The sequence below is a fragment of the Bombus vosnesenskii genome, unplaced genomic scaffold (genome assembly GCF_011952255.1).
Source record: "Bombus vosnesenskii isolate JDL3184/JDL3185 unplaced genomic scaffold, Bvos_JDL3184-5_v1.1 scf7180000013266, whole genome shotgun sequence".
NCBI classification, from domain to species: Eukaryota; Metazoa; Arthropoda; class Insecta; order Hymenoptera; family Apidae; genus Bombus; species Bombus vosnesenskii.
In genome coordinates, this window is record NW_022882926.1 from 3,505,224 (window position 1) to 3,528,168 (window position 22,945).

A 22,945-nucleotide genomic window follows, 5' to 3' on the forward strand; every position below is an offset into this window, starting at 1 on the left:
GTAACAGATATGTTAAATTCTGTGATTGTTAGTTTACATAGGTAAGTATCTATATGATATTTTTATTACAGATTTCTTTTAATTGTATTATAATTGATTAATTAATAATTAATTTAGAAATATCAATTGGTACAAATCTTAAATTTTATTATACACAAATAATATTCAAAATTTAGTTATCACTTAAATAAAAATTCTATAGTTCAAAGATGTAGTTTGTAAAAATAATGTCAGTTACAATTTTTTCTATATCTAAAGATTTACAGGATAAAATAAAGATCTTAAATTAAAAAAAGGAACAAAATTTTACGAAGATATATAGAAATATATTAGATTTATAGTAAAAATTATTGTAAAGAGAAAAATATAATTGATATACGTTTTAACAAGTTTTTAAGTTTAAAGTTTAAAGTTTTAAGTTTAACATTTACCCTTATCATCAACCAACACTTAAAACCACTTTGAAATTGCATGAAACTGCACCACGACTCCATATAAAAAATTTACTAGTATTTGGAATCATGCTTTACTAAAATTCTAAACTTTCACTGTATAATAAACTATCTTCTATATTATAAAATATATGATTCTTAAAAATATAGGAAAATACATCAAAGCAAGTATAATTATGATTTTGCGATGTATGTATATCATAATACGAATGTAGCTACAATTTTTTCCGATATTGTAAGAAAAAAGTATAAGCAAGTGGGGGCGGAAGTAGTTAGTCGGTAATTTGTGTATACTGTTTGCTGTACTTTGTGACACAGTATATAAAAAGCCCGTGAAACTAGAAAAAAAACTATAAAATCGAGCAATATTCTAATGGGATGATCATACATTTGCAAAGTTTGATATTCAAAATATTAATGGATGTCTATTTCTTCGAATATTAATATGTGTGAAATATTACGTAGCAATTTTCTTACTTTCGCGATATATCTTGAAATGACAACCACAACACAAATAACGTTTGAAGACAGGAATATTTTTCAACCGTTTTAGTTGCAATGCATAATCTGTTTCGAAGAATTTATTTTTATATAGTTGTTTGGTTACCAGTTTTACGCTTTTTTCATTAACTGTTTCGGATTTTGAGCTTTTTTGAAATTAAGTCAAGAATGTAATATGTCAGCAAATTTATGTCAAAATACAACTATATTGCAAAAACAGCAACTTCGCAACTTTCTAATAGAAATCAATATTCAATCACCTTGAGCTTATATGAAAGAAAACTCGAAAATGCCAACTAAGAGGGTGAAATATGAAAAATATTGTAAAACTATGCTGGATTGAGTGGATTGAAAATATGCAGTGCCAAATTGTTTCATGGGTGTGACATTTCTCAATTTCATAATTTATATATATCTTCCATTACATGGCAAGTGCTGTTGCAAACTGTCTAAAAGAAGTCAGTAAGCATAGCTCTTGTCTGTAACTGGTAGTGAAATCTACATTGATAATTAGGGGATGCCCAGCCTACATTCGCTCGTCATACGACGAGCTCCACTGATGGATATGGGTACTGCCACCAGTTCTGTGACATCTGTCAATTCTTCTAACAAAGTTGCTACAAGTCAGAAAAAAGTTGATAAGTCTAACAAACTTACTGGAGTCAGATTACCATTATTGCGCAAAGAAGCCAGTGTTATAAATCTTTCATTGACAGAGAGAACTGTAGTAGGTAAAGGAGTAGATGCACCTTTACTTAGACCTGAAAGTAGTGCAAGCTTGGAAGCTCGTGGTAATAGTTGGTTGAGTTTAGGCCCCACAGGATTAAGAAAATGTGAAACTACTGTGGGTTTAAGTACTTCTGCTTTAGAGGGCAGACCTATAAATCGCAGTCGAGTATGTTCTCGCTGCTCCAGTTTACTATCATTGGCATCTAGTTCCCGCTACAGTTTAGCTGCAGGCAATTTTGTTCCTGCAAGTTCTCAACAAGCACTTGGACGTATCTTTTGTAAATTATGTCTTGTTGATACTTCTTTTTCTAAAACATTTAAGATAGAAGGCTGTGGTTGTTCCTATTGTAAAGATGTATGTGCAATCTTTTTTGATACATATTATCATATGAAAAATTATTTAAAGTAAATATATTTATACATACATATAGTTATTATACATATGTATTTTACATGTTTTAGTGTATGAAAGCATATGTTGAATTTGAAATTGAAGAAGGTGCATATGAAATTAGTTGTCCTGATGCACAATGTGAACATGGAGCAATACTTTCCATGAAGGAAATATCAAGTCTTGTTAGTGCTGAACTTGTGGAAAAACATCATAAATTCCGATTAAACAGAGGTGTGTAAACAGTACTTTACTTGCTACAAACATTAGTATAACTTAGTTTAACTATTTTTTATATGATATGTAGACGTATCCATGGATAAAGCACGTGCTTGGTGTCCACGTGCAGGTTGTGAAACAATATGTTCTATAAATGCTACTGGTTCAAATGGAACTCCTATTGGGCCAGTTCATTGTCCTAATTGCTCTACAGATTTCTGTTCTATATGTCGGGAATCTTGGCATACTGGTCCTTGTTCAGATATTTCCTTGGGTATACCATTTGATGGTGATCATATCAAATGTTGTCCTATGTGTTCTGTACCTATTGAAAAGGATGAAGGATGTGCTCAAATGATGTGTAAAAGATGTAAACATGTGTTTTGTTGGTACTGTTTAGCTTCTTTAGATGTAAGTAAATTTGCCTATAGCTGTATAATAATGGTAATTTTCTTCAAAAACTTTTAAAATTTTATAAATGTATTGAATAATATAGGATGACTTTCTATTGCGACATTACGACAAAGGACCGTGCAAAAATAAGTTGGGTCACTCACGAGCATCAGTTATTTGGCACAGAACACAAGTTATTGGAATTTTTGCTGGATTTGGATTACTCTTGCTCGTTGCATCGCCGTTACTTTTATTGGCCGCACCATGTATTGTATGCTGCAAATGTCGTGTATGTGGTTCATCTAGACTTGAACAAGAAGAAGGTGATACTGCAACGTAGGAAAACATTAAAAGTTTTTCAATATTCCTGTATAATTCCCCTCCACTACGATAAATAATTAAATTAGTGTATCCAATCCGTGCACGTAATTGGCGACTTATATAGATATACATTGAATTTGGTGCATCATAAATTGTATGACAAAAAATAATATAAAGGGAATATAATACCTATATTGCGAAACATTTAATTTTATAAATGAAGCGAAATTTAATAATATTATGTTTTCAATCATTTTTGTGGATGTTACTTATAATCAATAATTATTTTCATTACTTTGACATATTGCAAACTTATGAGCTTAAAAAGGATCAATATATTTGTATATATATATTTATGGTATGATTGTTTTTATATATATAAGAAATTTACGTTTATTAAAAGCTACTTAATATCTAATTGATATTTAATAGTTACAATTTAAATTTCGAAAGCTAATAAGACTTTTTTACTGTTATCAGATTCTAGTAATATTTTCTCATTTTCAAAATGTCTATGTATCGTAAATACTCATAATTTTTGTTTATGACATTCCAGAAAATTATATTTATATTGCATTGGATTGACTGCCATATTCAAAATTGTTTTAAATGTTTTTTTGTATACATCAAATAATAGCTTGTTTCATAATTGTTATATATATATGTGATTTGCTGTTATAATCTTTAGCAATACTCAATATTCTGTTCATGTACTTTTACGCTTTTACTAATATATAAAAAAAGTTTTATGAATATATCCATAAATGTAAAATAATAAACAATGTATATCTATATCTGAATTCAGTAAAATTAAGATATGATTGTTTCAAAATCTTATAAATTGTTGATTATATTGTAGACCTTTTTGTTTTATCAGTGCTACTTCGTTTAGATTGGCAAATAATTAATTGTATGTATATTTATTATCAATCTACATGAATCGTTAAGCTCTACCACATTTAAAAACATCAAATTTACGAAAACCTGTGAAAATTCCATTATTAATATATACTTAATATATTTACTATTAATGATATATTTATAAATACCGTTTCCCGATTTTGAGGGATATTATTCCGTGTGTGTCTTAAGCAATCCTTTGAATTGATAATAGAATATAGAGCAAAAATAGTAAAAGCATTATGTTATAATATATAAACAATAAAATTAGATTACTATAAAGCATATAAGAAATCATCCAATTTCTGACTATAATTATATACAATAATACCAGGTCTATCAAAATATTCATTTTTGCCTAAGAAATTTGTCTATCCGTTGTGATGAATTTTTGATATAATTGGCATTACAATGTAAGAATGATTTTCCTCATTTTATATGTGCATATACATGTAATCTCACGTGCACAAATGCATGTACAATGAACATACAGTGCATATACATATGTATCATACACAAAGTTAGCGTTGCCTAATCATAGTATGTGATTAGTTAATAACAATGAATTATTAAATAAAAAATGAAATAGATTATGTAAACGTGCAAATTTCTAAATAGACATACATTTACAATCTCTCTTGTATCATTGAGAATAACTGTATATAATCTGTATTTGAGCATGTATAACTGTGTGTTATTGATCATGATATGTAAATATACGCATGATATATATATATATATATATATAAAATGCATATATAAAAATACCTGTATCTGTGTTGGTGCAATTTTGCACAGAAGTCAGCTTAAGTCGAATATAAATATAAAATAAAGAATATATCAAATTAAAAGCTAAATAAATGATTAAGATAAATCATTTACGATTTATTAGTTGTACGTTTTCGTATTAATTCTAATATGATACATAAGCAATTAATGTTAAAAAAAGTTATGATCTTCCTATAATTACATCTATCTTCGTTCTATATATTATTTTTTTCAAATCAATTAACATTAATGTACATGTTATTTTTACTTTCATGTGTAATAATTGAAACGACGCACGGTTGGAAGGATTAAAATTCAGTTTTTCTATTGTCTTGATTTTAGATATGAAATATATATACATAGATGTAAATAACAATAAAAGTGATTCTTTTATCTTTAAAATAATTGATATTCAAAATCAACGCATACACGGATTTATTACTATAGAACTTAATTTTGTGTAAAATTTTAGGAAATTAACAAAACAGGGACAATTTTGAGAATAATGTCAACATTTATTACACAATAACCCATTTATTATTTTTTTAATACAATATTTTTTGTAAGAAAATTCGAAACTTGTTTGGGTTAGAATTGATTGGAATGAAACATTTGCATCATTTAAGATGCATCAAATTACAAATAGAATTTTTAGTAACAGCAAATTTCCACTCGAATGAGTTTCATAGGGCTGTATACTTAAAAAATTCTGTCATTATTTAATGCATCTTGTTTGCTAATTTTTAACGGATCGTGAATGAGTTGGAGATGGTATATAATTCATGAATTATACAATGATAGTTCTGTAGTCCTACTAAAAAGCTGTGATAGATCTTAGATTGATATTCATATATGTGGGCTAATTAAAGAAGAGGAAATAACAATCAGTAATCTAAGTCTATACACTACAACATATTAGTATTATTGTAAAGTTAATGTCAAAAGAATGATTAATAAATTTAATAAAAATGAGTAAATATAACTATAATAGATAAAAATAGATTATTTGATAAGACCCTTAGCTCTAAATAAATCTCTCATCAAACCCTTTAAGTACCCAATTTCTCGTTGTAAATCTGTTACTTGAGTTTTCAGTTTTTCATTGTATTCAGTGAGCTCACGTTCTTCACCTAATATATCTTTTATTTCTTGCTTTTTTTTCTGCCTGTACCGTGTTGCCGCATTTTTATTTTGCTCTTTTTTTCGAACTTTTTTATCTTCGATCGATGGACGGGAATAAGGTTTCTGACGATTCTTCGTTGAAGCACATGTAGATTGTTTCGCACTCTTTTTTTCGGATTCTAAAATCCAATCTGGATCGTCAACGGAATCTTCCGATGAAATGTAGCTACCACCTGAGCTAGTACAAGGACTAGATGGTGGAATATCTTCTGTATACAACCGTACATATTCGTCTACAACAGCTAAGTCATGTGCAACATCCTCCAATGGTACACTTTTTGGATGCCATTGTACAGGTACTTCATTTACATACGATTTTTCCTCTGGAACTGCTATGTCATATATGGGTTGATGATTAGGATATAATGGTTGTACAGGTTGTAAAGTAACAAGTAATTGGGTATCCACATTTAATGGTTTATGTGGTGGAGGTGATTGAGGAGGTGTAAGTGTGGAACTTGATGAAGGGACTATTTGATGACAAGCTTCTACATCTTCCAAAACGGTTTCAAACTCTTGTAAGAGAGTTTGTGTGTCATCATGATGGAGAGGAGCTTTTGGAATTTCATTATATGTTGTTGTTTTGATTTGTCCAGTTTCAGCAACTGAGAGTTCCTCAAAAATAGGTAATTCTATCTTCTCCTCTAACCAATCTGAAAAAGGCTCTGTAAAAAATGAATCATTTTATCAAATACAAATAGATACCATTTAGTTTTGTAATTAATTTATATGTACAAATAAAAAACAGAAACTGGAGAGAACAGATAACAGTAAATTTGTGCTCTCTTTTTTTTTACAGATCTGAATCATAGGAATTTTATATCATTAAAAATATTGATAGCATATTAAATTTTGATAAATAGCAGTATTTACATGAATTTATTTTATCAAATATATTTGTAATTTTGTGATCAAAATTATTAGAAAAATATGATGAAAGATGTCTCAAGCAAATATATTAACAACTTATTAATCTTCTGAACATGAAAGTAAATAGATAAACATTGAAAACAATACTTGTGTAACTTGTTAACTTAGGAGTTAACAGTACTTTTACTTGTATCTTGCATAAAGAATAAGTAGGAGTGGTACATTGATGTATATATAATTTCATGGACGTTACTAGTTTAACTAGAAAAACAAGTTCTTGATTTGCAATTTCTTTGGCTTCTAACACGACAACCAATACTAATACATTAGTAGCATGGTTATGTAGAGCATAATTGTTATCGAAGATATAATATACTTCTCAGTAATGTCTGAAGGTGTCTTCAAAAATTGAAAAAAAGATCCACTTTTTCTTTGAAATTTAAGTTTACAAATTAAATTTGTAAATAAAAAAATCAATGGAAAGTTTTGAGATGTAGCCAGATTCGATTTTTTTTGTTTGTCACATTTCAATTTTTTTGTTCAGTTTCCAGATAAGTAAAATTCGATTGTCAAGGGAAATATCAAAAAAATTTCTACATCAAAACTTAGTCTACAAACAAATCCTATCTCCTAATTCTTGTTGGATCTTGGATCAGAGTCTAACTTTAAATGTTATCTTCATTTAAATACAGAGGGCATGGGGTTAGATAAGAATGTCCTCTTTTTATTGTAAGGAGTTGTTGTAAATATTACTATTTTGCCACTAAAAAATGATAAAATAAAATAACTTTAAGTAAATTTATTCAAAAATAAATTCTGAAGTTCGATTTCTGGTTTTTAAAATAGCATAAATTATTCTCCACCTTTATATATTATCATGATAAAGTATTAAATGATTTAAAAATACGAATATAAATGATTTAAATATTTGGCATACTTCTTTTTTACGCTATATAATAAATACTAATTTAAATATAAGTCCGAGACTTGAGAAAATGTTGTGTATAATATCAAAAATATATTTTTCCAAATTAAAAAGTCAATCATCGAAAATAAATTTATAGTTACGCGCGGTCAATAACGTTACACATAATGTATAACTAAAGAAATTTTAAGTTATAGACGAATTTAACAATGTAGTAATTTCATAACAATTGTTTGTAGACATCGATAGATTCGATCCAATTCTGTTATTCGATTATAAGAACAATGTGGCAACAGCGTTCTGATATGCGTAATAAAGATATTTTTTCATTGGAGCGAATGCTAGAAAGAGAGAGGAAATGAAACAAGCGAAAGGAAACGTACCACTGTAACATATAGCAGCCATTATCACGTGTGTCTGTTTTCGCCTAAATTCTTATTTAAAAGAAAGAAAAGAGGGGGGGTATACATGTGTTATAATTAAATGAAATAAAAAAACTGTTTTTTTAATAAATATGGTGGTTTTCGTCGACGTAAAGCAGCCAAGTCCACCAATGGGACGCGAATCGTACCGATTCAACGTCTTTTTACAAGTTTTTGGGAGTTGACAATGATTTCTCGGTTCCACGTGTAGCGATATGCGAACTGCATGCTATTATACAACATTAGCACACTCCAGCATCGAGAAGCTAGGCCTTTTTCTCCGTTCACTTTTAAAGGTGCCAGTATTGATAAAATTCTTGTTCTAGACACGAATCTTTTTAACTATTATATGCATATTATCCAGTTTCGTTGGTTGTATTCCTTGCGATCAATTTAAATTATACGATCATGGGATACTACGCACTTCACCAATCACTTGTCATCGATTATCGATCAATATGATCAATTAAAAATCACCATAAACGATGGTTTCAGTCCGACGGAAACTGGTTTGAAATTTAATATTTATCAGTTTATGTAGTTCGGAGTTCCACTATCGATCGAAACAAATATTGTGAGCACGTGCAATAGGCTAACGTATGTTATGAAAAACTCACATTCGAAATGAATTCGATTTTGTCTTTTTCAAATGAATAATGTTTATAGACGTTTAAAACTTAAATACAATACTGTATATGATTCACAATAAAGTATTAAACAGTCAATTTTCTCGGCTGTTTAGATCACTGACATCGTCGACGACTCACGTTTCAAATTATAATGAACGTGACAGATTCTACTACACTGAGAGAGATAGAAATCTTTCTTAACTCGTATAGAAAAACGATTTTTGCCAGACTATTGATAAATATAAAACAATAACAAAATGTATTAAGTTTGTCAAACGATCGAGTATCGATAGGAAATTGACTTGTAATGAAACTAATAGACAGAATCGTACGATCAGCTTGCAATACTGCGAGAGACCACTCCTGCTTATCTTTGGACTTTCCCCTCTGACGCCCCTACTCCAACACCGTTAAAACACACGTCATTCCCCTATCGGCCTTCAACCAAAGCCGTTTGTATAGAGGTTAACCAGTTTGTCCCACTCTCCTTTCCAGAAAAAAAGAAAGGAAAATAAGATACATGGTAGAGGAAGTGAGAAGAACGAAAGCGATAGGAATACATCGACAATGCAGCCGGATAAAATGCTAACATTTAATTTCTATGCTTTAAGTGCACACAATTTTGAAAACTACAGGACACTAGTTTAATAAATGCAATAATTGCAATTAGACGGTTTATATATATATATATATATATATATAAAAATCAATTAGAAATATTCGTTCTTCACATTCACATATGGTTCGTTTTGGACATAGCATATTACAGTAATTTCAGATTTATGTCAATTCTACTTATCCTCAAAGTAATTCAAGCATAAAAAAGTCTAAAATACAGTTGAGGAAACATGCATTTTTTAAACCAACATATAGGTCTCTACATAAATATTTTTGCTTGCAAAATATGTGCTTTTTAAGTACATAATTTGATGTTTATATAAAACAATTTTGTCTTTCCATTATACTTAAAATGAAAGTTGCAGTAGTTTACATTGTACTGATTATAAACTTGAATTAGTAGATTACATTTATGTTTAGAATGTCTAAATCTAAATCTAAAAAAAATATTTTGATATAGTAACTGATTACAAAAATGAGACGTAAGATATACGAGCAATATGATCCTAAACTTTTAATATTTCTAATTCATTTGTTCATAAATTAATGTGTATAGGCTTATTATAAGGTCAATACAGTTTGTAAGAATTTTATATGAATATTCTTACCTTCTTTAATCCATTCATCTAATTTTTCCAGAAGTTTTGTAGCCACTTGTGCACGAGTAGGATGGTCCTCATATGCAGCAGGTGTAGCAACTTCTTTAGTAGGATCTACAGATTTATCATCAAATAAAAACCAATCATCTTCAAATTCATTCGACAGTGTCCCACTAGGGGATACTGGCTCGAACTTCCATAGCCAACTTTCCTGGTCCTGATTGGATGTCATTGTCGTTATAGTCCCAATCAAGATGTGTTAAAAAAAGATGAAAAGAAATTTGTGTCGGCTGTGCGACGTAGCTCAAAATGAGCGCCATATTGGCTCTGGAAATATTAAATATGTATTAAGGATAATGTAAACAAATACATATGACAAATTGAATAATTCTGTGTTATTAAATGCATTTTGTTCCTTATTAAATATTTCAAGTATGATATAAGGAGACACCTTATTATTTGAAATTTGAATTGCAAATTCTAAAACAGAAGAAAATAAAAACATAATGGAAACATAATGTGAGACATGAAAAATGAATTATTTATTAATCGGAGACTATTAATAAATTACATCATCTATACACGTAATTGTATCGTTTATTCGTTACATAAGTTAAAACAATAAAATATAAAATGTGAGAAAAATGATCAATTACATCTTCATGACGCAACATTAGATCATGTCATCTGGCCAAATTTTTTGATCATGTTTCGTGACTTAATCGTGCCATAACCTGATTTTGGAACGTAATGTGTAATAGTAACGTAACATTGAGGGAAAAAGATGCATATTAGTTGGTGAAAGGAGTGTTTTTTAAGTTTAAGCGATCTATGGTAGTCCCGGACCTCGGGCATGGATACGATCCACAAAATGGCAGACATATCGTACAATGATCCGAATATCGAATACAAAATTAGTTTTTTTTGGATGATAAATATTACTTACTCCATGATTAATTAGTCGTGTCAGCACACTTGCGTGTGCAAGCTGTTTCGTGAACTACTGACTCATTTTGCTCGTGATGCGAAATATAGAAAATATTCAAACGTCTTTCCTTTGTGACACATGGATGGCGAATGAGCGTCTCTTTCGGAGAATTTGACCGCTGAGGTCACGTGATTAGGGAATGCGTACGCAAAGGTGCTCAGTTTGAATCATTTTCATGGATTTTCTGCGCAGGTTATGTCACTGCGATATTGTATATTTTCTCTTTTTTTTACTTTTTATGCGTATTGTTATAATTACTACTTTGATTTGACAGTATTATAACTCTATATATAATTATTAAAAATTTAGTGGTAGTTTTTAAATGTAATATAAAATACATTGTAATTTAAATGTTTTCGTCGCAAATTAAAAGAACTGTGGCTTAATGATTTATAGGATACGTGTTATCTCTCGATAAAATATGTTTACGCGTATCTTTTTATATTTTTTATTTTATAGTCATTAAACTTTATTATTCGAAAAAGAAATACGACTTAGTGCAGAGATTGAGATGGCAACTCTTAAGGCAATGCAACACAAATGGAGAATGAAAGGGATATTTTGCAATACTTAACATAAATAACGAACAGATATTTTCAATTTGATAAAAAACATTTATTATGTAATCATACTTTCTAAAACACATTTATGAGTGGTTGTTTCGAAATACGCGGGAATTTTAATCCTTGACAATGAATTTCATATTCCTCTATGTGATTAGTCAAGTAATTAATAAGAAATCATATCAAATACATGAAATAATGATAATTCTTTGCACTTCGTACATCTTGTACATCGTATATCTATGTATATTAGGACTCAACTTCGTAACAATTATCAAATATACATATACTCTTGACAACTCTTTGACAACTACACGTTGTCTGGTGGTTAGTTACTTCTTTTCTGCTTGAAATAGTCATTCCTTAAAGTCTTATTCATAAACATTCCAAATATTATTCTTATTTGTACCGGTAAAAGTAGTACAATGATCTTCTGAATCCCGTGGTTCCAATAGCCTGTACTGGAATTTGTCTTTCCAAGCGTGTTAATCGCATTTTTGGCATATGTCGTCGTACTGGGAATAAAAATACTAGATACCTGTAACGTTATTAATTAATTACAACCATTATCTGCAAATTAATTCACTTATTTTCACGTATTTATCTTCGATTTACCTGTAATCGATCGCTGAACGCGTTTATCTTTGTATTTACGAAAAACGGGGTCAAATGCTGTACAGTTATTCCACATTTGGAATATTCGGCTCTGAGCGCCTCAGAAAAGCTTTTGATGTAAATCTTTGTTGCTGCGTACACGGTCATTAATGGCAATGGTTGAAATTCCGAACCGGATGATATGTTAACGATAGCGCCTTTTCCACGTTTTTGCATTTGTCCGATGACTATTCGTGTCATTAATGTAGTAGCTCCAACGTTGACATTGATGATATCCCATAATGTGTCTTCTGGGACTTCTCCAACATACATCGGATAACTATACTGCATACCTACGTTGTTTACTACAACGTTGAACTAGGATTATATTTATAACCAGACGAGCATTTTATTTTACGTTAACGACTTCCAACAAATAAATATCATGTTGCGTAAAAAGCAAAATTTATAAACGGATTCATAAATGATACATAAATGATGAGGATGTCTCAGTTACCTAAAATACCAATTGGAATATCTTTCAGTTGTTTTGCAAGCTCCTCAAAAATTTGTTTGCCTTTGCTGAAATCCGCCACGATCACCTCTATTTTGATCGTCGGATTCTCTTCCATAATTTCATTTTTTGTTTTCTCCAATTTCTCTAGAGTACGACTGATTAGCACCAGGTTTATTCCTTTTGCAGCCAACTCTTTTGCGTAAGCTTTGCCAATCCCATCGGTGGACCCGGTTACGACTTAAACGAAATATTTCTCAATATTTGACGAATACATACGTTATATATTTGAGTAATTCTTACCTGCCCAATCGCCGAACTTTGCTCGTAGATCGACTGGTTTCGAATTAATTATCGGCACGAGGATCTCCCATAGCGCGCCACAAATTCTGCTTGCAGAATTTGAAAACGACCACAACACCAGCACAATGACGAATAGCCAGAATACAACTTGTAGCATTTCCCTTTGAAGTAATTATCTCGTTTTATAGTTCCGAACAAAATGATAGGAGGTTGTTGTCTGCAAAACATTTTATGTTCTAATCTAAATAAAATCGAGAAGATTGATCATATGAATTTTTTATACAAGAAAATAATTTCGATGATGATGAAGAATCTTTAAACTATTAGTTCATCAGTTTAAAATATTTTATAATTTATTTTCTATATATAGAATTACAAGCATAATTCGCGTTGTTAATGTGTTATGTTACCTAAATTATTGGACTGTTATATTTCTCGTAAACAAATATGATAGCAATAATATGTTACGACCATGGCATGGTATGATTTTCACAAAATCCCAGTTCTGCTTTTCCTCACTGGTTTACTCGATTTTATACAATATTGCTAACGACGATAATCTCTTTAACTGCCTACGATACTTTGTTTTATTTACTTTGAGGCGATGGTTAGTCAACAAAGACCGAAACGAGACTGAAGCTACTTGTGATAGGTTGACGGTACAAAAGGCGACTGAAGGCTAAACACTTTCTCCAGTTGGTATAAACGACATGACGTGACGGACCAACAGGTGACTATAATTCGGTTCCTTACGTGTACGAAGTGCAAAATGATAGAATTATTTCTGTTTTACCTTCTCTGGGCGACTATTTGTTGTCGACTCACGCTAGATCTGTCGGTAGAAATATATTTGATTAGAACTCTTGCATTTGTTATGCATCTCATTAATTTTTTATTCTTTGTAATTATTGATCACATGTTATTCGATTGCAGCGAATGGAAAATCCTAAATGCTAGTAATTAACAAGGTTGAAGTCATTATTGCACTTATTTATTCAGATTTAATTTTTTTTCACCTTATATACGAAGTGGAAAAAAGAACGAATTGTATATTAAATAGCCAACAATTTATATTATGGTTAAGATTGTCCTTCTATGATATGCATGTTTTCTATACCATGTAATTTTTCTATGACTATCTTAACAAACTTAGGGAATCTTAATAAAGAGAAATCAAATTTTGCAACATCTACCAGACGAATTCGTGGCAACCCCAGCCTCGGAAAGTGGGTACACAGGTGAAGAAAAAGGATGGTCACGTTTGCCAGCGAAGAAACGAGGATGGGACGTAATAGACGCGCGCGCACAGTTTCTTTCACTTCTACAAACTGGCACCACGTTCCATTCTTATGTCAGAGGGGCCTCCGAGTCAAGGCAATAGCCGTTTGTCCATCGTATCGGCTCGACCGTCCGAAGTATTTCATGTCGCGTGTCTATCTCGAAATCTTCGGCGTTTCTAGTGACTTTTCGCGCCACGCGTTTGTCATCGATTAATCAAATTACATTAAAAAATTTGACTGGATGTGAACTCAGTTAAATGTAGGTCGTTTTATCTAAGAGGCAGTTTGTCTGCGATATTTTTTGGAACGAATTCCCAAGAATTTTGGGGGGACGTTCGATAAAGTTTTTACGAAGGTGTACGAGCCAGCAAAACATGCCACGTAGAATTTGACAGCGCATGGTCCAATCTGTTGACGCCTAACAGGTGAGTCTCTTTCATCTTTCGACTATTTGAGGACGATGACGCGTGTTCGAGTAATTTTCCGGCTCGACTGCTCGCGTGTTCGTGTTGACAGTTAAGCACGACGAATATCGATATCTCGTGGCATCGATAATTTCTATTGATGCAAAAGATAAACGTAAGTATTTATCACTATGGTTCTTAATCAGAAAGAGGACTCGCACGATACGGTCAAGAACGAGTTCCAATGCCATTGCATAATGGAATACGAGATTCGATTGGTAATGTCGTTCGATTATTAGACCGCTTTATTGACGTAATGAATTTTTAATGTCTATTATTCCATCTGCAGCATAGTTCACTTTCGTATTTTAGTTTCAACCGATATCATGGTCGAAGGTTATCGAGAGGTTAGCTCATTTATATTGAATGAGTCTCGTTCGTTCGCCGTTAATCCTTCGTTCATAATTACTTGGATAAGGGAATTTCGAAATAAATCTAACGATAATTGTTAGTATGATTGTAAAAATGTCGTCTATTTGTTTTTCTGTGGTCTTTTTGACGTTAAGAGTCGGCGTTAACAGCTGAAGCGTCACCGATAACTAAGGATCAGTTATAACGGGCATAGTAATTTCATAGCCATGAATATCGATGTCTCCATTCATGAATCCAGAAGGTATTTAGATCAGGATGCTTTTTTGCATGAAACTTGTCAGTTCCCATAGTTGTTATCTTAAACCTTCGTAGGATGTTATAAGTAAAATGATAATATAGAAAGATGCCGTACGATGACAAAATTATCTTGATGAGTGCAAAATATTTAATTTTTGTGCAAAAATTTATTAGCCAGTCTATCGAGCATTTTATTCAATTTTTATGAATACAGTGTCATTTTATAATGCTGTCTACTTTTTTATTCCATAGAAAATCGTTACGTAACAGAAATTGATACTCTGTTATCGTAATCTATTTTTAAATTTACATACTAACGTTTAATAAATTAATCTAAATTTAATCTTTGCAAAGAAATGGTGTCATGGCCTAAAAGGGATATGTATGTATTATGAAATTTTAGAACAGGTCTTCTCTCGAGAGATCGGAGAATTTTTTCTTTGCGGAAAAGTGGTATAGCTTCAAGCCGTTTCGAATTAAACGTAGCCCACTTTTGCAGCTTGTTAGAGAAGTATGCTCTAGATATCTAGATGTCAAATGTACCGTGCGCTGTCCATTCAGAACCGGCTTTAAAGGACTTTAGTTGGAAAAGAATTCGAAACGGTGGCGCTTGACCTGATTATCGTGTCTTTTGGATTCCGGTTACGATATAGATCGTTCTATGCTTCGACTGCATTGATAATTATCGAATGTATTTAACTTATTTCTTGTTTTCTTTTTCGCAATGGTTAAATAATTCGTTGAGTTTGTGCGTGATTTACGAAGAGTGAATGCATGGCTGGAATCGGGAGAATTGACATCAATGACGTTTAATTGAAGTAAGGTGGCTGAGCTGCTGGTATTTCTCAAGCGATTAAAATTGACTCGGCAAAGCATATAACACGATCGCGAAAGCAAACATTTTACGTACCTCAAAATAACATTCTTTCATTCTTTTTTCTTTTCTTTTTTTTGAACGATGTTTTCATACGTAAGAAATTCCGTTTGTAATGGAACGTATTTTTGAACTTTGCAGGAACATTTGAACAAATAAAAAAGCTTGATAAATAATTCTATATCAAGATAAATCAATGTCCCGGGTGGACGGAAAGGACGATGACAGAATGCCGTGTCTGGGGGACAGTTCTGTTTCTTATCAATATTTCAAGTTTAATGGTAGATACGAGCGCATTTGGGGGACGCACTTCGACGAACGATGAGAAAGGAAGATCCTTCGAGACGGAGGATTCTGTATACTCTTGGACAGGACCGAACGCCCTGGCGAGATCCGCTTTGGTGGAACGTCAGGAGAGATTACAGTACAATTGCGAGGAGATCTTCGAAGTCAGAGACTCTCTGAATGAGGATCTGAATCCAGAATCCTTTAGGAATATTCTCGTCGACGAACAACACGAACTTTTATATTGTTACGTTCCCAAGGTACAAATAAATTCTAGATAAAGGAAGCAAGAAAAGGAGTAGGTAATTTTACGAAAATAATATTTCAGCCAAGAATCGAAAGAATTATGGAACCTTTTGATAGGTTCTATTTAAAACATGGGCCGTGGAACTTTTTTAGAAAATGTTCTCACATTATAAGTTTCGATGAGGATAGATAAAGAAAAGTTCTTGAAAAAAAAGTTTTAATTTGGATAGAGCTTATAAAATATAAAAATAAAGATTTTCTTATAACAAGAAGAGATATTTTATTCGTCAATATTAAATCAATATTCATTAAAAGGTTCTCAATTAGTGTAACAAATACCATCCAATGAATAGTAGTACAACAATATTAACTAATTATTACAGTTATATTTTGAATATTCTGAATATGTTATTTATTTATTTATAATATTTGTTTCAATTCAATTCGATATATTTATTTGTAATGAAAATAACAGTTAGGATGGTAGGAATGTTACTGAATACATACATGGTATTATATATATTATTTATATGTATATTATATTATAGAATTGCTATGTATTTCAGATTATTTACATTATAAAAAAGTCTTATCTAGCTAAGAATAATAATTCTTGACAAATCCTCTTTTTTGCTCAATACTTATTATGAAATATTTAATTACTTATATTATGATTTTCATACCTTTTATTCAATAAACATATTCATAATAATAATTATTATTTAATAAAATTAGTACTATTATTAAATATAATTAGTACTAAATAGTTTATTAGCTTTATTTATCTTATGGATCTTTTTTAATACACGGTTTAAAATAACTTGTTACCATGGAACTTTTATTATACACATTCAAAAATGTACATTCCATTAGAACATTTTTTAAAGAAGCCTCTAAGGGTAACATGTCTTTGCATAAAAACTCCACGGGAACAAATATTATCTTAAACGAAACATATAAGTTTGTGTAGAATTTTTTTTAAAAACGAAAGATAACTCTTTATTTCGACCCTTGATTTCAACAGATTCATAATGTTTAGCAAAATATCACACATTTCGTTCTTAAACTTAACTAATAATAATATATTTTCCTGATCTTTAACAAAAAGCTTGATTTCTCTACAATACTTCCAATAATGTCGTTCTTCAAACATATTAAGTAAGTAACTGGAAATTGTATAGCAGAGCGTTTTACAACTCGTACACGATCATTACGGACGTTATCTGTTATATTATTGTGGTTCTTTTGTTTCATTCTAAATCGACGGATTCGTGTATCAGGTTGCGTGCACGAACTGGAAACGAGTTCTGATGGTGGCCACGGGGAAATGGCCAGGTAATGATCCTATGGAAATACCTGCTGATCAGGCGCATTCTCCAGGTACCTTTCAAAGGCTCACCAACTATACCTTGTCCGAAATAGAACGAATGTTGGCGACTTACGACAAGCTGATCGTCGTCAGGCATCCTTTGGAAAGGTTACTGTCCGCCTATAGAAACAAGCTGGAGGCGAAACACGAGAAGAGTTCGAGATACTTCCAAACTCGTTTTGGGAAGAAGATTATCAGGGTATCGCTTAATTTTTGTTTCTTTTTCCCTCTTGTCTCGCATGAGAGAGATATCAAAGAAATTACAGTGAGAACGTTCTTTCTTGCAGAGGTACAGACAAAACGCCACTGTAGAATCGCTGAGAAATGGTGATGACGTGACATTTAGAGAGTTTGTACAGTTCGTCACAGATGATTCGTCGAATGAGACACGAAACGAGCACTGGAAGCCAATTTACGAGCTCTGTCATCCATGCCTGGTTAATTATAATCTCGTCAGCAAGTACGAGAGCTTAGTTGAAGATGCCACAGAAGTTTTGGAACGGATGGGAGTCGAGTCAGTCAAGTAAGCGTTTACTTTATCCTTGTTTAGATCCGATATAGATGAGCGAATTTTTTCATGCTAGTATTTCACGCGATTATTACACGCTAGAATATTTCACGCATAAACATGACACGCATGATTATTTTACGAGAGAGCATTACATGCGCTAGCATTCCACATTTATTCCAGCAATCTATTGGATTATATAAGAAAATGTATATACTTTTTAGGTGTTTATTTGTAGAATTCAATTCCTATCTAGAAATATATGCGATATTTATTGAAGCAATATCGCGTAGTTGGCGCAATCAAAGTGTCCGACTATGAATGTTCATTCCTTTCAAAGAAATATTCCTACTTAATCCATTACTTTCTATTTCGTTGCTACGTGTATATTGTTCTTTGATCAACACGCGAAACAAAATCGGTCGTTTGCATCGTTCCTTTTGATTCTGATTAATCAAAATTAATTATTTTTATAGTTTCCCAACGAAACCAGTGAACAGTGAACCAACCGCGAAGAAACTAGAAAAGTATTATTCTACGTTGACGTACAAGCAACTTCGAAAGTTGGCAGATTTGTACAAATTAGACCTAAGGCTGTTCGATTATTCATTGGAGGACGTGCTGGGATTCTCGTTGGCATGACTGAATTTTCATCGAGGATTTTTGTGAATAATACGCTTTAAATTATGAATAGAGATGCGCTAACGGTTAAATAGTTTGGTATTTGTTCGTTTCCATATGTTCTGTTCTCAATATATGCAAGCATAACCAGTTCGCGTACGATCATTTGTACGGGTCTTTCCATCGTATTTATGCTCGTAGTTATTAATTAATCAATTGAGTCACAGAGAACAATGCTGAAGCAGCATCGAATCGGTCGTTTCACAAATCTTTAAGGTAGCCGCTAGTCGAGCAAAAAGATCTTTTTCCTCCTTTGTCGTTGTTCTTATTTTTAAAACGCGCGGAAGCTCCCGTGCCAAGAATTTAAGGATATAAAAACCGGTTGATAGATTGTTTGTGCCAATGAAACAACTGTTGATAATTACTTTCGAGAATGATCTTCTTCGTGTCTATAGGTATTAAATATACGGATGTTATTGATGCAAATGTCGCCTTACCTATGTAGACACTTAACAGAAGATCTTGTGGATTGTGCCTTAAGCAAACCTGTAACAGAATTCCCGCCATATTTGTGTACCTACGTATGTTAGTAATAAGGATACAAAAATTGTACGACACACATTCCTATAATTAATCAATTGTATAGCGTATACTATAAGTTACCACCCAAGCCTTTCTTTTTACCGATACACTACTGTAATTCCATCGCGAGCGAAATAAAGAAATATTTTATAAAATTGTGTAATGTCCTACTTACTATACATAAATACACGTGGTAAGACTAAAGTGTAGTATTAGTCTGTATTTGATGAAAATCGATGAATTAGGTGTGTCTCTGGCAAATATTACGTAAATAGCTGTCCGAAGTTTAGATCGGACCTGTTCGCGAGCTTTGTCCATTATAAGGTTAATGTTTGATTTTCAAGTTAAAATTAGCCGAAGGTCTGGAAATGATGAACGATGTTAGCGTACATTAGCTAAAGAGGAACTGCTCTGCGTAGCTTAATCAAATGTTAAAACTACGCGAACGGAGTTTCGTCGGAGGTTAAAATAGCCGTAGCCATCAATCAAATCGAAAGACTCCTCTCTACTAAACGCTATTACTCAAGAAAGATCGATTAGAAATTCTCTTTATCTTTTCCATTATCTTTGTTCTCTTTAAGAGATTGCTATCATTTTGGAAGAAAATAATAGATCGTCGCGTTGGAATATTTTTGTGAATCATGAATGTTTTTTTTTTTTACGGAAAAGGTTTTATATTTTTGTTATACTTCGTCACGTGGGAAATACCGTGGCGCCAGCACGTGAATTCTGTCAACATTCCAAGTTCGACGCGTGGGCGGGAGTAATTTTCGCTTAAAAATAAGAGTTGATTCCTTTTGGTCTCTAGTATATAGTTAAATGACATCGACCGTTTCTTGCGACGTGTTATAATTAAATTAACGCACCGACGGTGTACGGCTGGTTTGTGTTGTATTGGCCGTAACGCTGATACGCACGTTTACGCACTTGCCATTTACGTTGCGAGCCCTATTTAATACATCAAACCATTAGAGCCATCTGTAACTTGTACAGAGATAAAATCAGTAAGAGTGATTCATTGATAAATCATTCAATAAAGAAAAAGAAATAAAAAGACTGCAGAATGTTTTGTACGTAGAACTGTGGATAAATCTGTATCTTCATTGCTTCTGACATTTTTCCTCAAAAGGTGTATGAAAGGTATATAAAACATTTTAAATCAAATATTTCTTAGAAAAGTTCATAATTTGAGATACTAGAGACAATGTAATTTATGACGTATTTTAATGCTTCAGGTTTGGTTAATTTCTCACATTGCCATGATGCCTCTAAGAGATCGTTGACTCTTAACGATTCGTAATCGTCACCCAGATGACCTTGAACCCTCGAATATCTTTACGTCGATGATGATCATGAATCGATTCGGAATATTTTCCACCGAAGTTGTATCCGATATTCACGATGCTTAATATAACTCGAGGTGGCGGAACTCGTTGGTTTCTCACCAGTAAAAGACGGTGGTGGGACCTCGGCCTACCAATCCTGGATCAGATGTTATAAGGGAAGGTGCAACGTGTCGGTATCCGCGATCGAACTGGTGGGGATTTCACACGGTTCCTGGAGGAATTTCGGGATCTTCATTGTATCGTGAATCCTGCGTTGAGTGATCTAGTCGGAGATCGTACGCAAAGTGGCGCGGTGCTTGGTTATTCGTCTCGATCGTTTTCAGATTTCATCGTCTGACTCCAACGTTTCCGGTAATCAGCTGAATCTTTCAGTCGTCGAGCGAATTTTTGAGGGTTCCGCGATCTTTTTTCGAACTTTCGTTTAATCGACCGATTGACGGAAGAGGCGCCAGAAGGAATAAAAAAGAAATATTCAACACGACGATTAATATTTTGGGTATTAATATTTTGAGTATATGTATATCGTGATTACACCTGATACTGATTTTTCTTTAGTGTCGTGAATCATCCTCTGTGAATGCCGAAAAATGCCACAGGCAGCCCACGAAACGAAAAACATCTTAACCACGTACTTTATATTGATCCTCTTGCTGATTTGCCTCTGGTTGTTGTACTCGGGATTGTTTTAACTCTAGAATACATTCCTCGCCATGGTAAGTTCGCTTGCGATTATCCCTTGTAGACAATTGCTACGTAACGCCTGCTTCCTATTGTAATGATCGTTGAAGTCTCCGCAACAATGGTGCACTCTGTTACTTTACAACAAAATCTTTGCTTCATAGTAAAGTGTTGTATATTATCATTTTTATTTTTGTTGATTTTAGGAGTGAAGTAAGAAGCACGAAGAGTACTACACACGTTCGTCGATAACCAGATATCCTTGATAGATCTACGATTACTCAGGATATGTCAGATACCAGTTTTTCCTTCATCCAATTAACGACTGCTCCCTCTCCGCGTCGCATTTGCGACGATACCTGTTTCAAAATGAAGGAGACAAGCGTAATCCACTTAAGCTCTTTCAACGTTCTCTATGAGTTTCATGTTCGTCTACCCTTTTTCCCTACGATTTTATGTATTTCACGGACACGATAATTGGACGTCAAAGAGATAGTTCTATTTCTAATAAAAGGAATAGCCAAATTTAAGGTGGTTTCGTCAGAAACAGGGGCGTGACTGTACTAGTACGATGATCAAAGGGACCCGTATATGTTTCTCTCGTAAATTTGAAAAATTGTATCGCACAGGGACGACTATCGGGGCTGGTTACACACGTGGAAACGCGTTCGCCCGATGGCGAGCCAAACTCTGTGTGTAAATGTTGGAAACCAAATAAAGGGGGAAGAAATACTCGGCTGAAAAATCGAGGAAAAAATATCGAGTGCTCGCGCGTAGATAGAAAACATCTCGGGGTATACGTACGATGGTTAAGAAATACGTGGGTGTTAAGTCGAAAATAGCAACCGATGGTTCCAGCTCTTTTCGTCGCTACACGACGGTGCTAACACGTCCAATGTACAGAAAACTAAATCGGTATTTTCGATAGCACTTCCGAAAATAGACGATATGAACACACCTCACCTATCCTGAATATTTCCACGATATGAACACGTCCACGCGATACTGACCGAATTTCCACGGTTATTGCGCAACTTATTCGCTGCTATTTGTCGTGGATCGTGTTACCGATTCTGCCGTCGATTTCGAGTGTCTCGAATATTTTTACTTATAAATAGAATACCCTTAAGGAATGTTAATCGCCTTCCCTTCCTTCAATGTATCACAACGAGAAACATTATCCTCCGTCTTTCCTGTTCCTC

At 32.7% G+C, this 22,945-nt stretch overlaps 4 protein-coding genes and 1 long non-coding RNA gene across 11 annotated transcripts; 3 read left to right on the forward strand and 2 right to left on the reverse strand.

The window, feature by feature from the left end:
- Nucleotides 1-737: 737 nt before the first annotated feature.
- LOC117243646 (probable E3 ubiquitin-protein ligase RNF144A) lies at nucleotides 738-3,249 on the forward strand. The gene is made up of 5 exons (XM_033511303.1): nucleotides 738-1,333; nucleotides 1,468-2,037; nucleotides 2,145-2,307; nucleotides 2,381-2,703; nucleotides 2,789-3,249. The coding sequence occupies exons 1-5, from the start codon at nucleotides 1,265-1,267 to the stop codon at nucleotides 3,023-3,025; spliced, it is 1,362 nt and encodes a 453-aa protein (XP_033367194.1). The 5' UTR covers nucleotides 738-1,264; the 3' UTR covers nucleotides 3,026-3,249.
- A 1,919-nt stretch (nucleotides 3,250-5,168) lies between these two features.
- On the reverse strand, nucleotides 5,169-11,034 carry LOC117243648 (activating transcription factor of chaperone). 2 transcript variants are annotated; one of them, XM_033511304.1, is made up of 3 exons: nucleotides 10,866-11,034; nucleotides 9,929-10,246; nucleotides 5,169-6,521 (listed from the first exon to the last, which is right to left on the reverse strand). In XM_033511304.1, exons 2-3 carry the CDS (start codon nucleotides 10,149-10,151, stop codon nucleotides 5,677-5,679), a joined length of 1,068 nt encoding a protein of 355 aa, XP_033367195.1. In that variant the 5' UTR covers nucleotides 10,152-10,246; nucleotides 10,866-11,034; the 3' UTR covers nucleotides 5,169-5,676. The 2 variants fall into 2 exon arrangements, with proteins under 2 accessions (XP_033367195.1, XP_033367196.1); XM_033511305.1 differs by lacking the exons at nucleotides 9,929-10,246; nucleotides 10,866-11,034 and adding an exon at nucleotides 8,035-8,741.
- A 466-nt stretch (nucleotides 11,035-11,500) lies between these two features.
- Nucleotides 11,501-14,225, reverse strand: LOC117243650 (inactive hydroxysteroid dehydrogenase-like protein 1). Of its 3 annotated transcripts, none has more exons than XM_033511312.1 (6): nucleotides 14,075-14,225; nucleotides 13,675-13,713; nucleotides 12,882-13,098; nucleotides 12,582-12,818; nucleotides 12,086-12,429; nucleotides 11,501-12,008 (listed from the first exon to the last, which is right to left on the reverse strand). In XM_033511312.1, the coding sequence occupies exons 3-6, from the start codon at nucleotides 13,036-13,038 to the stop codon at nucleotides 11,799-11,801; spliced, it is 948 nt and encodes a 315-aa protein (XP_033367203.1). In that variant the 5' UTR covers nucleotides 13,039-13,098; nucleotides 13,675-13,713; nucleotides 14,075-14,225; the 3' UTR covers nucleotides 11,501-11,798. The 3 variants fall into 3 exon arrangements, with proteins under 3 accessions (XP_033367203.1, XP_033367202.1, XP_033343137.1); XM_033511311.1 differs by having other exon boundaries at nucleotides 13,292-13,713; XM_033487246.1 differs by lacking the exon at nucleotides 13,675-13,713 and having other exon boundaries at nucleotides 14,075-14,223.
- Nucleotides 14,226-14,442: 217 nt separating this feature from the next.
- On the forward strand, nucleotides 14,443-19,874 carry LOC117243649 (carbohydrate sulfotransferase 11). 4 transcript variants are annotated; one of them, XM_033511308.1, is made up of 6 exons: nucleotides 14,448-14,586; nucleotides 14,678-14,740; nucleotides 16,250-16,653; nucleotides 17,920-18,207; nucleotides 18,296-18,531; nucleotides 18,993-19,874. In XM_033511308.1, exons 3-6 carry the CDS (start codon nucleotides 16,330-16,332, stop codon nucleotides 19,156-19,158), a joined length of 1,014 nt encoding a protein of 337 aa, XP_033367199.1. In that variant the 5' UTR covers nucleotides 14,448-14,586; nucleotides 14,678-14,740; nucleotides 16,250-16,329; the 3' UTR covers nucleotides 19,159-19,874. The 4 variants fall into 4 exon arrangements, with proteins under 4 accessions (XP_033367197.1, XP_033367199.1, XP_033367201.1 ...); XM_033511306.1 differs by lacking the exon at nucleotides 14,678-14,740 and having other exon boundaries at nucleotides 14,443-14,586; XM_033511310.1 differs by lacking the exons at nucleotides 14,448-14,586; nucleotides 14,678-14,740 and adding an exon at nucleotides 14,772-14,972.
- A 1,137-nt stretch (nucleotides 19,875-21,011) lies between these two features.
- Nucleotides 21,012-22,268, forward strand: LOC117243525. Its single transcript, XR_004495469.1, has 3 exons — nucleotides 21,012-21,561; nucleotides 21,621-21,778; nucleotides 21,950-22,268. It is a non-coding gene; the product is annotated as an uncharacterized LOC117243525 (long non-coding RNA).
- Nucleotides 22,269-22,945: the final 677 nt, after the last annotated feature.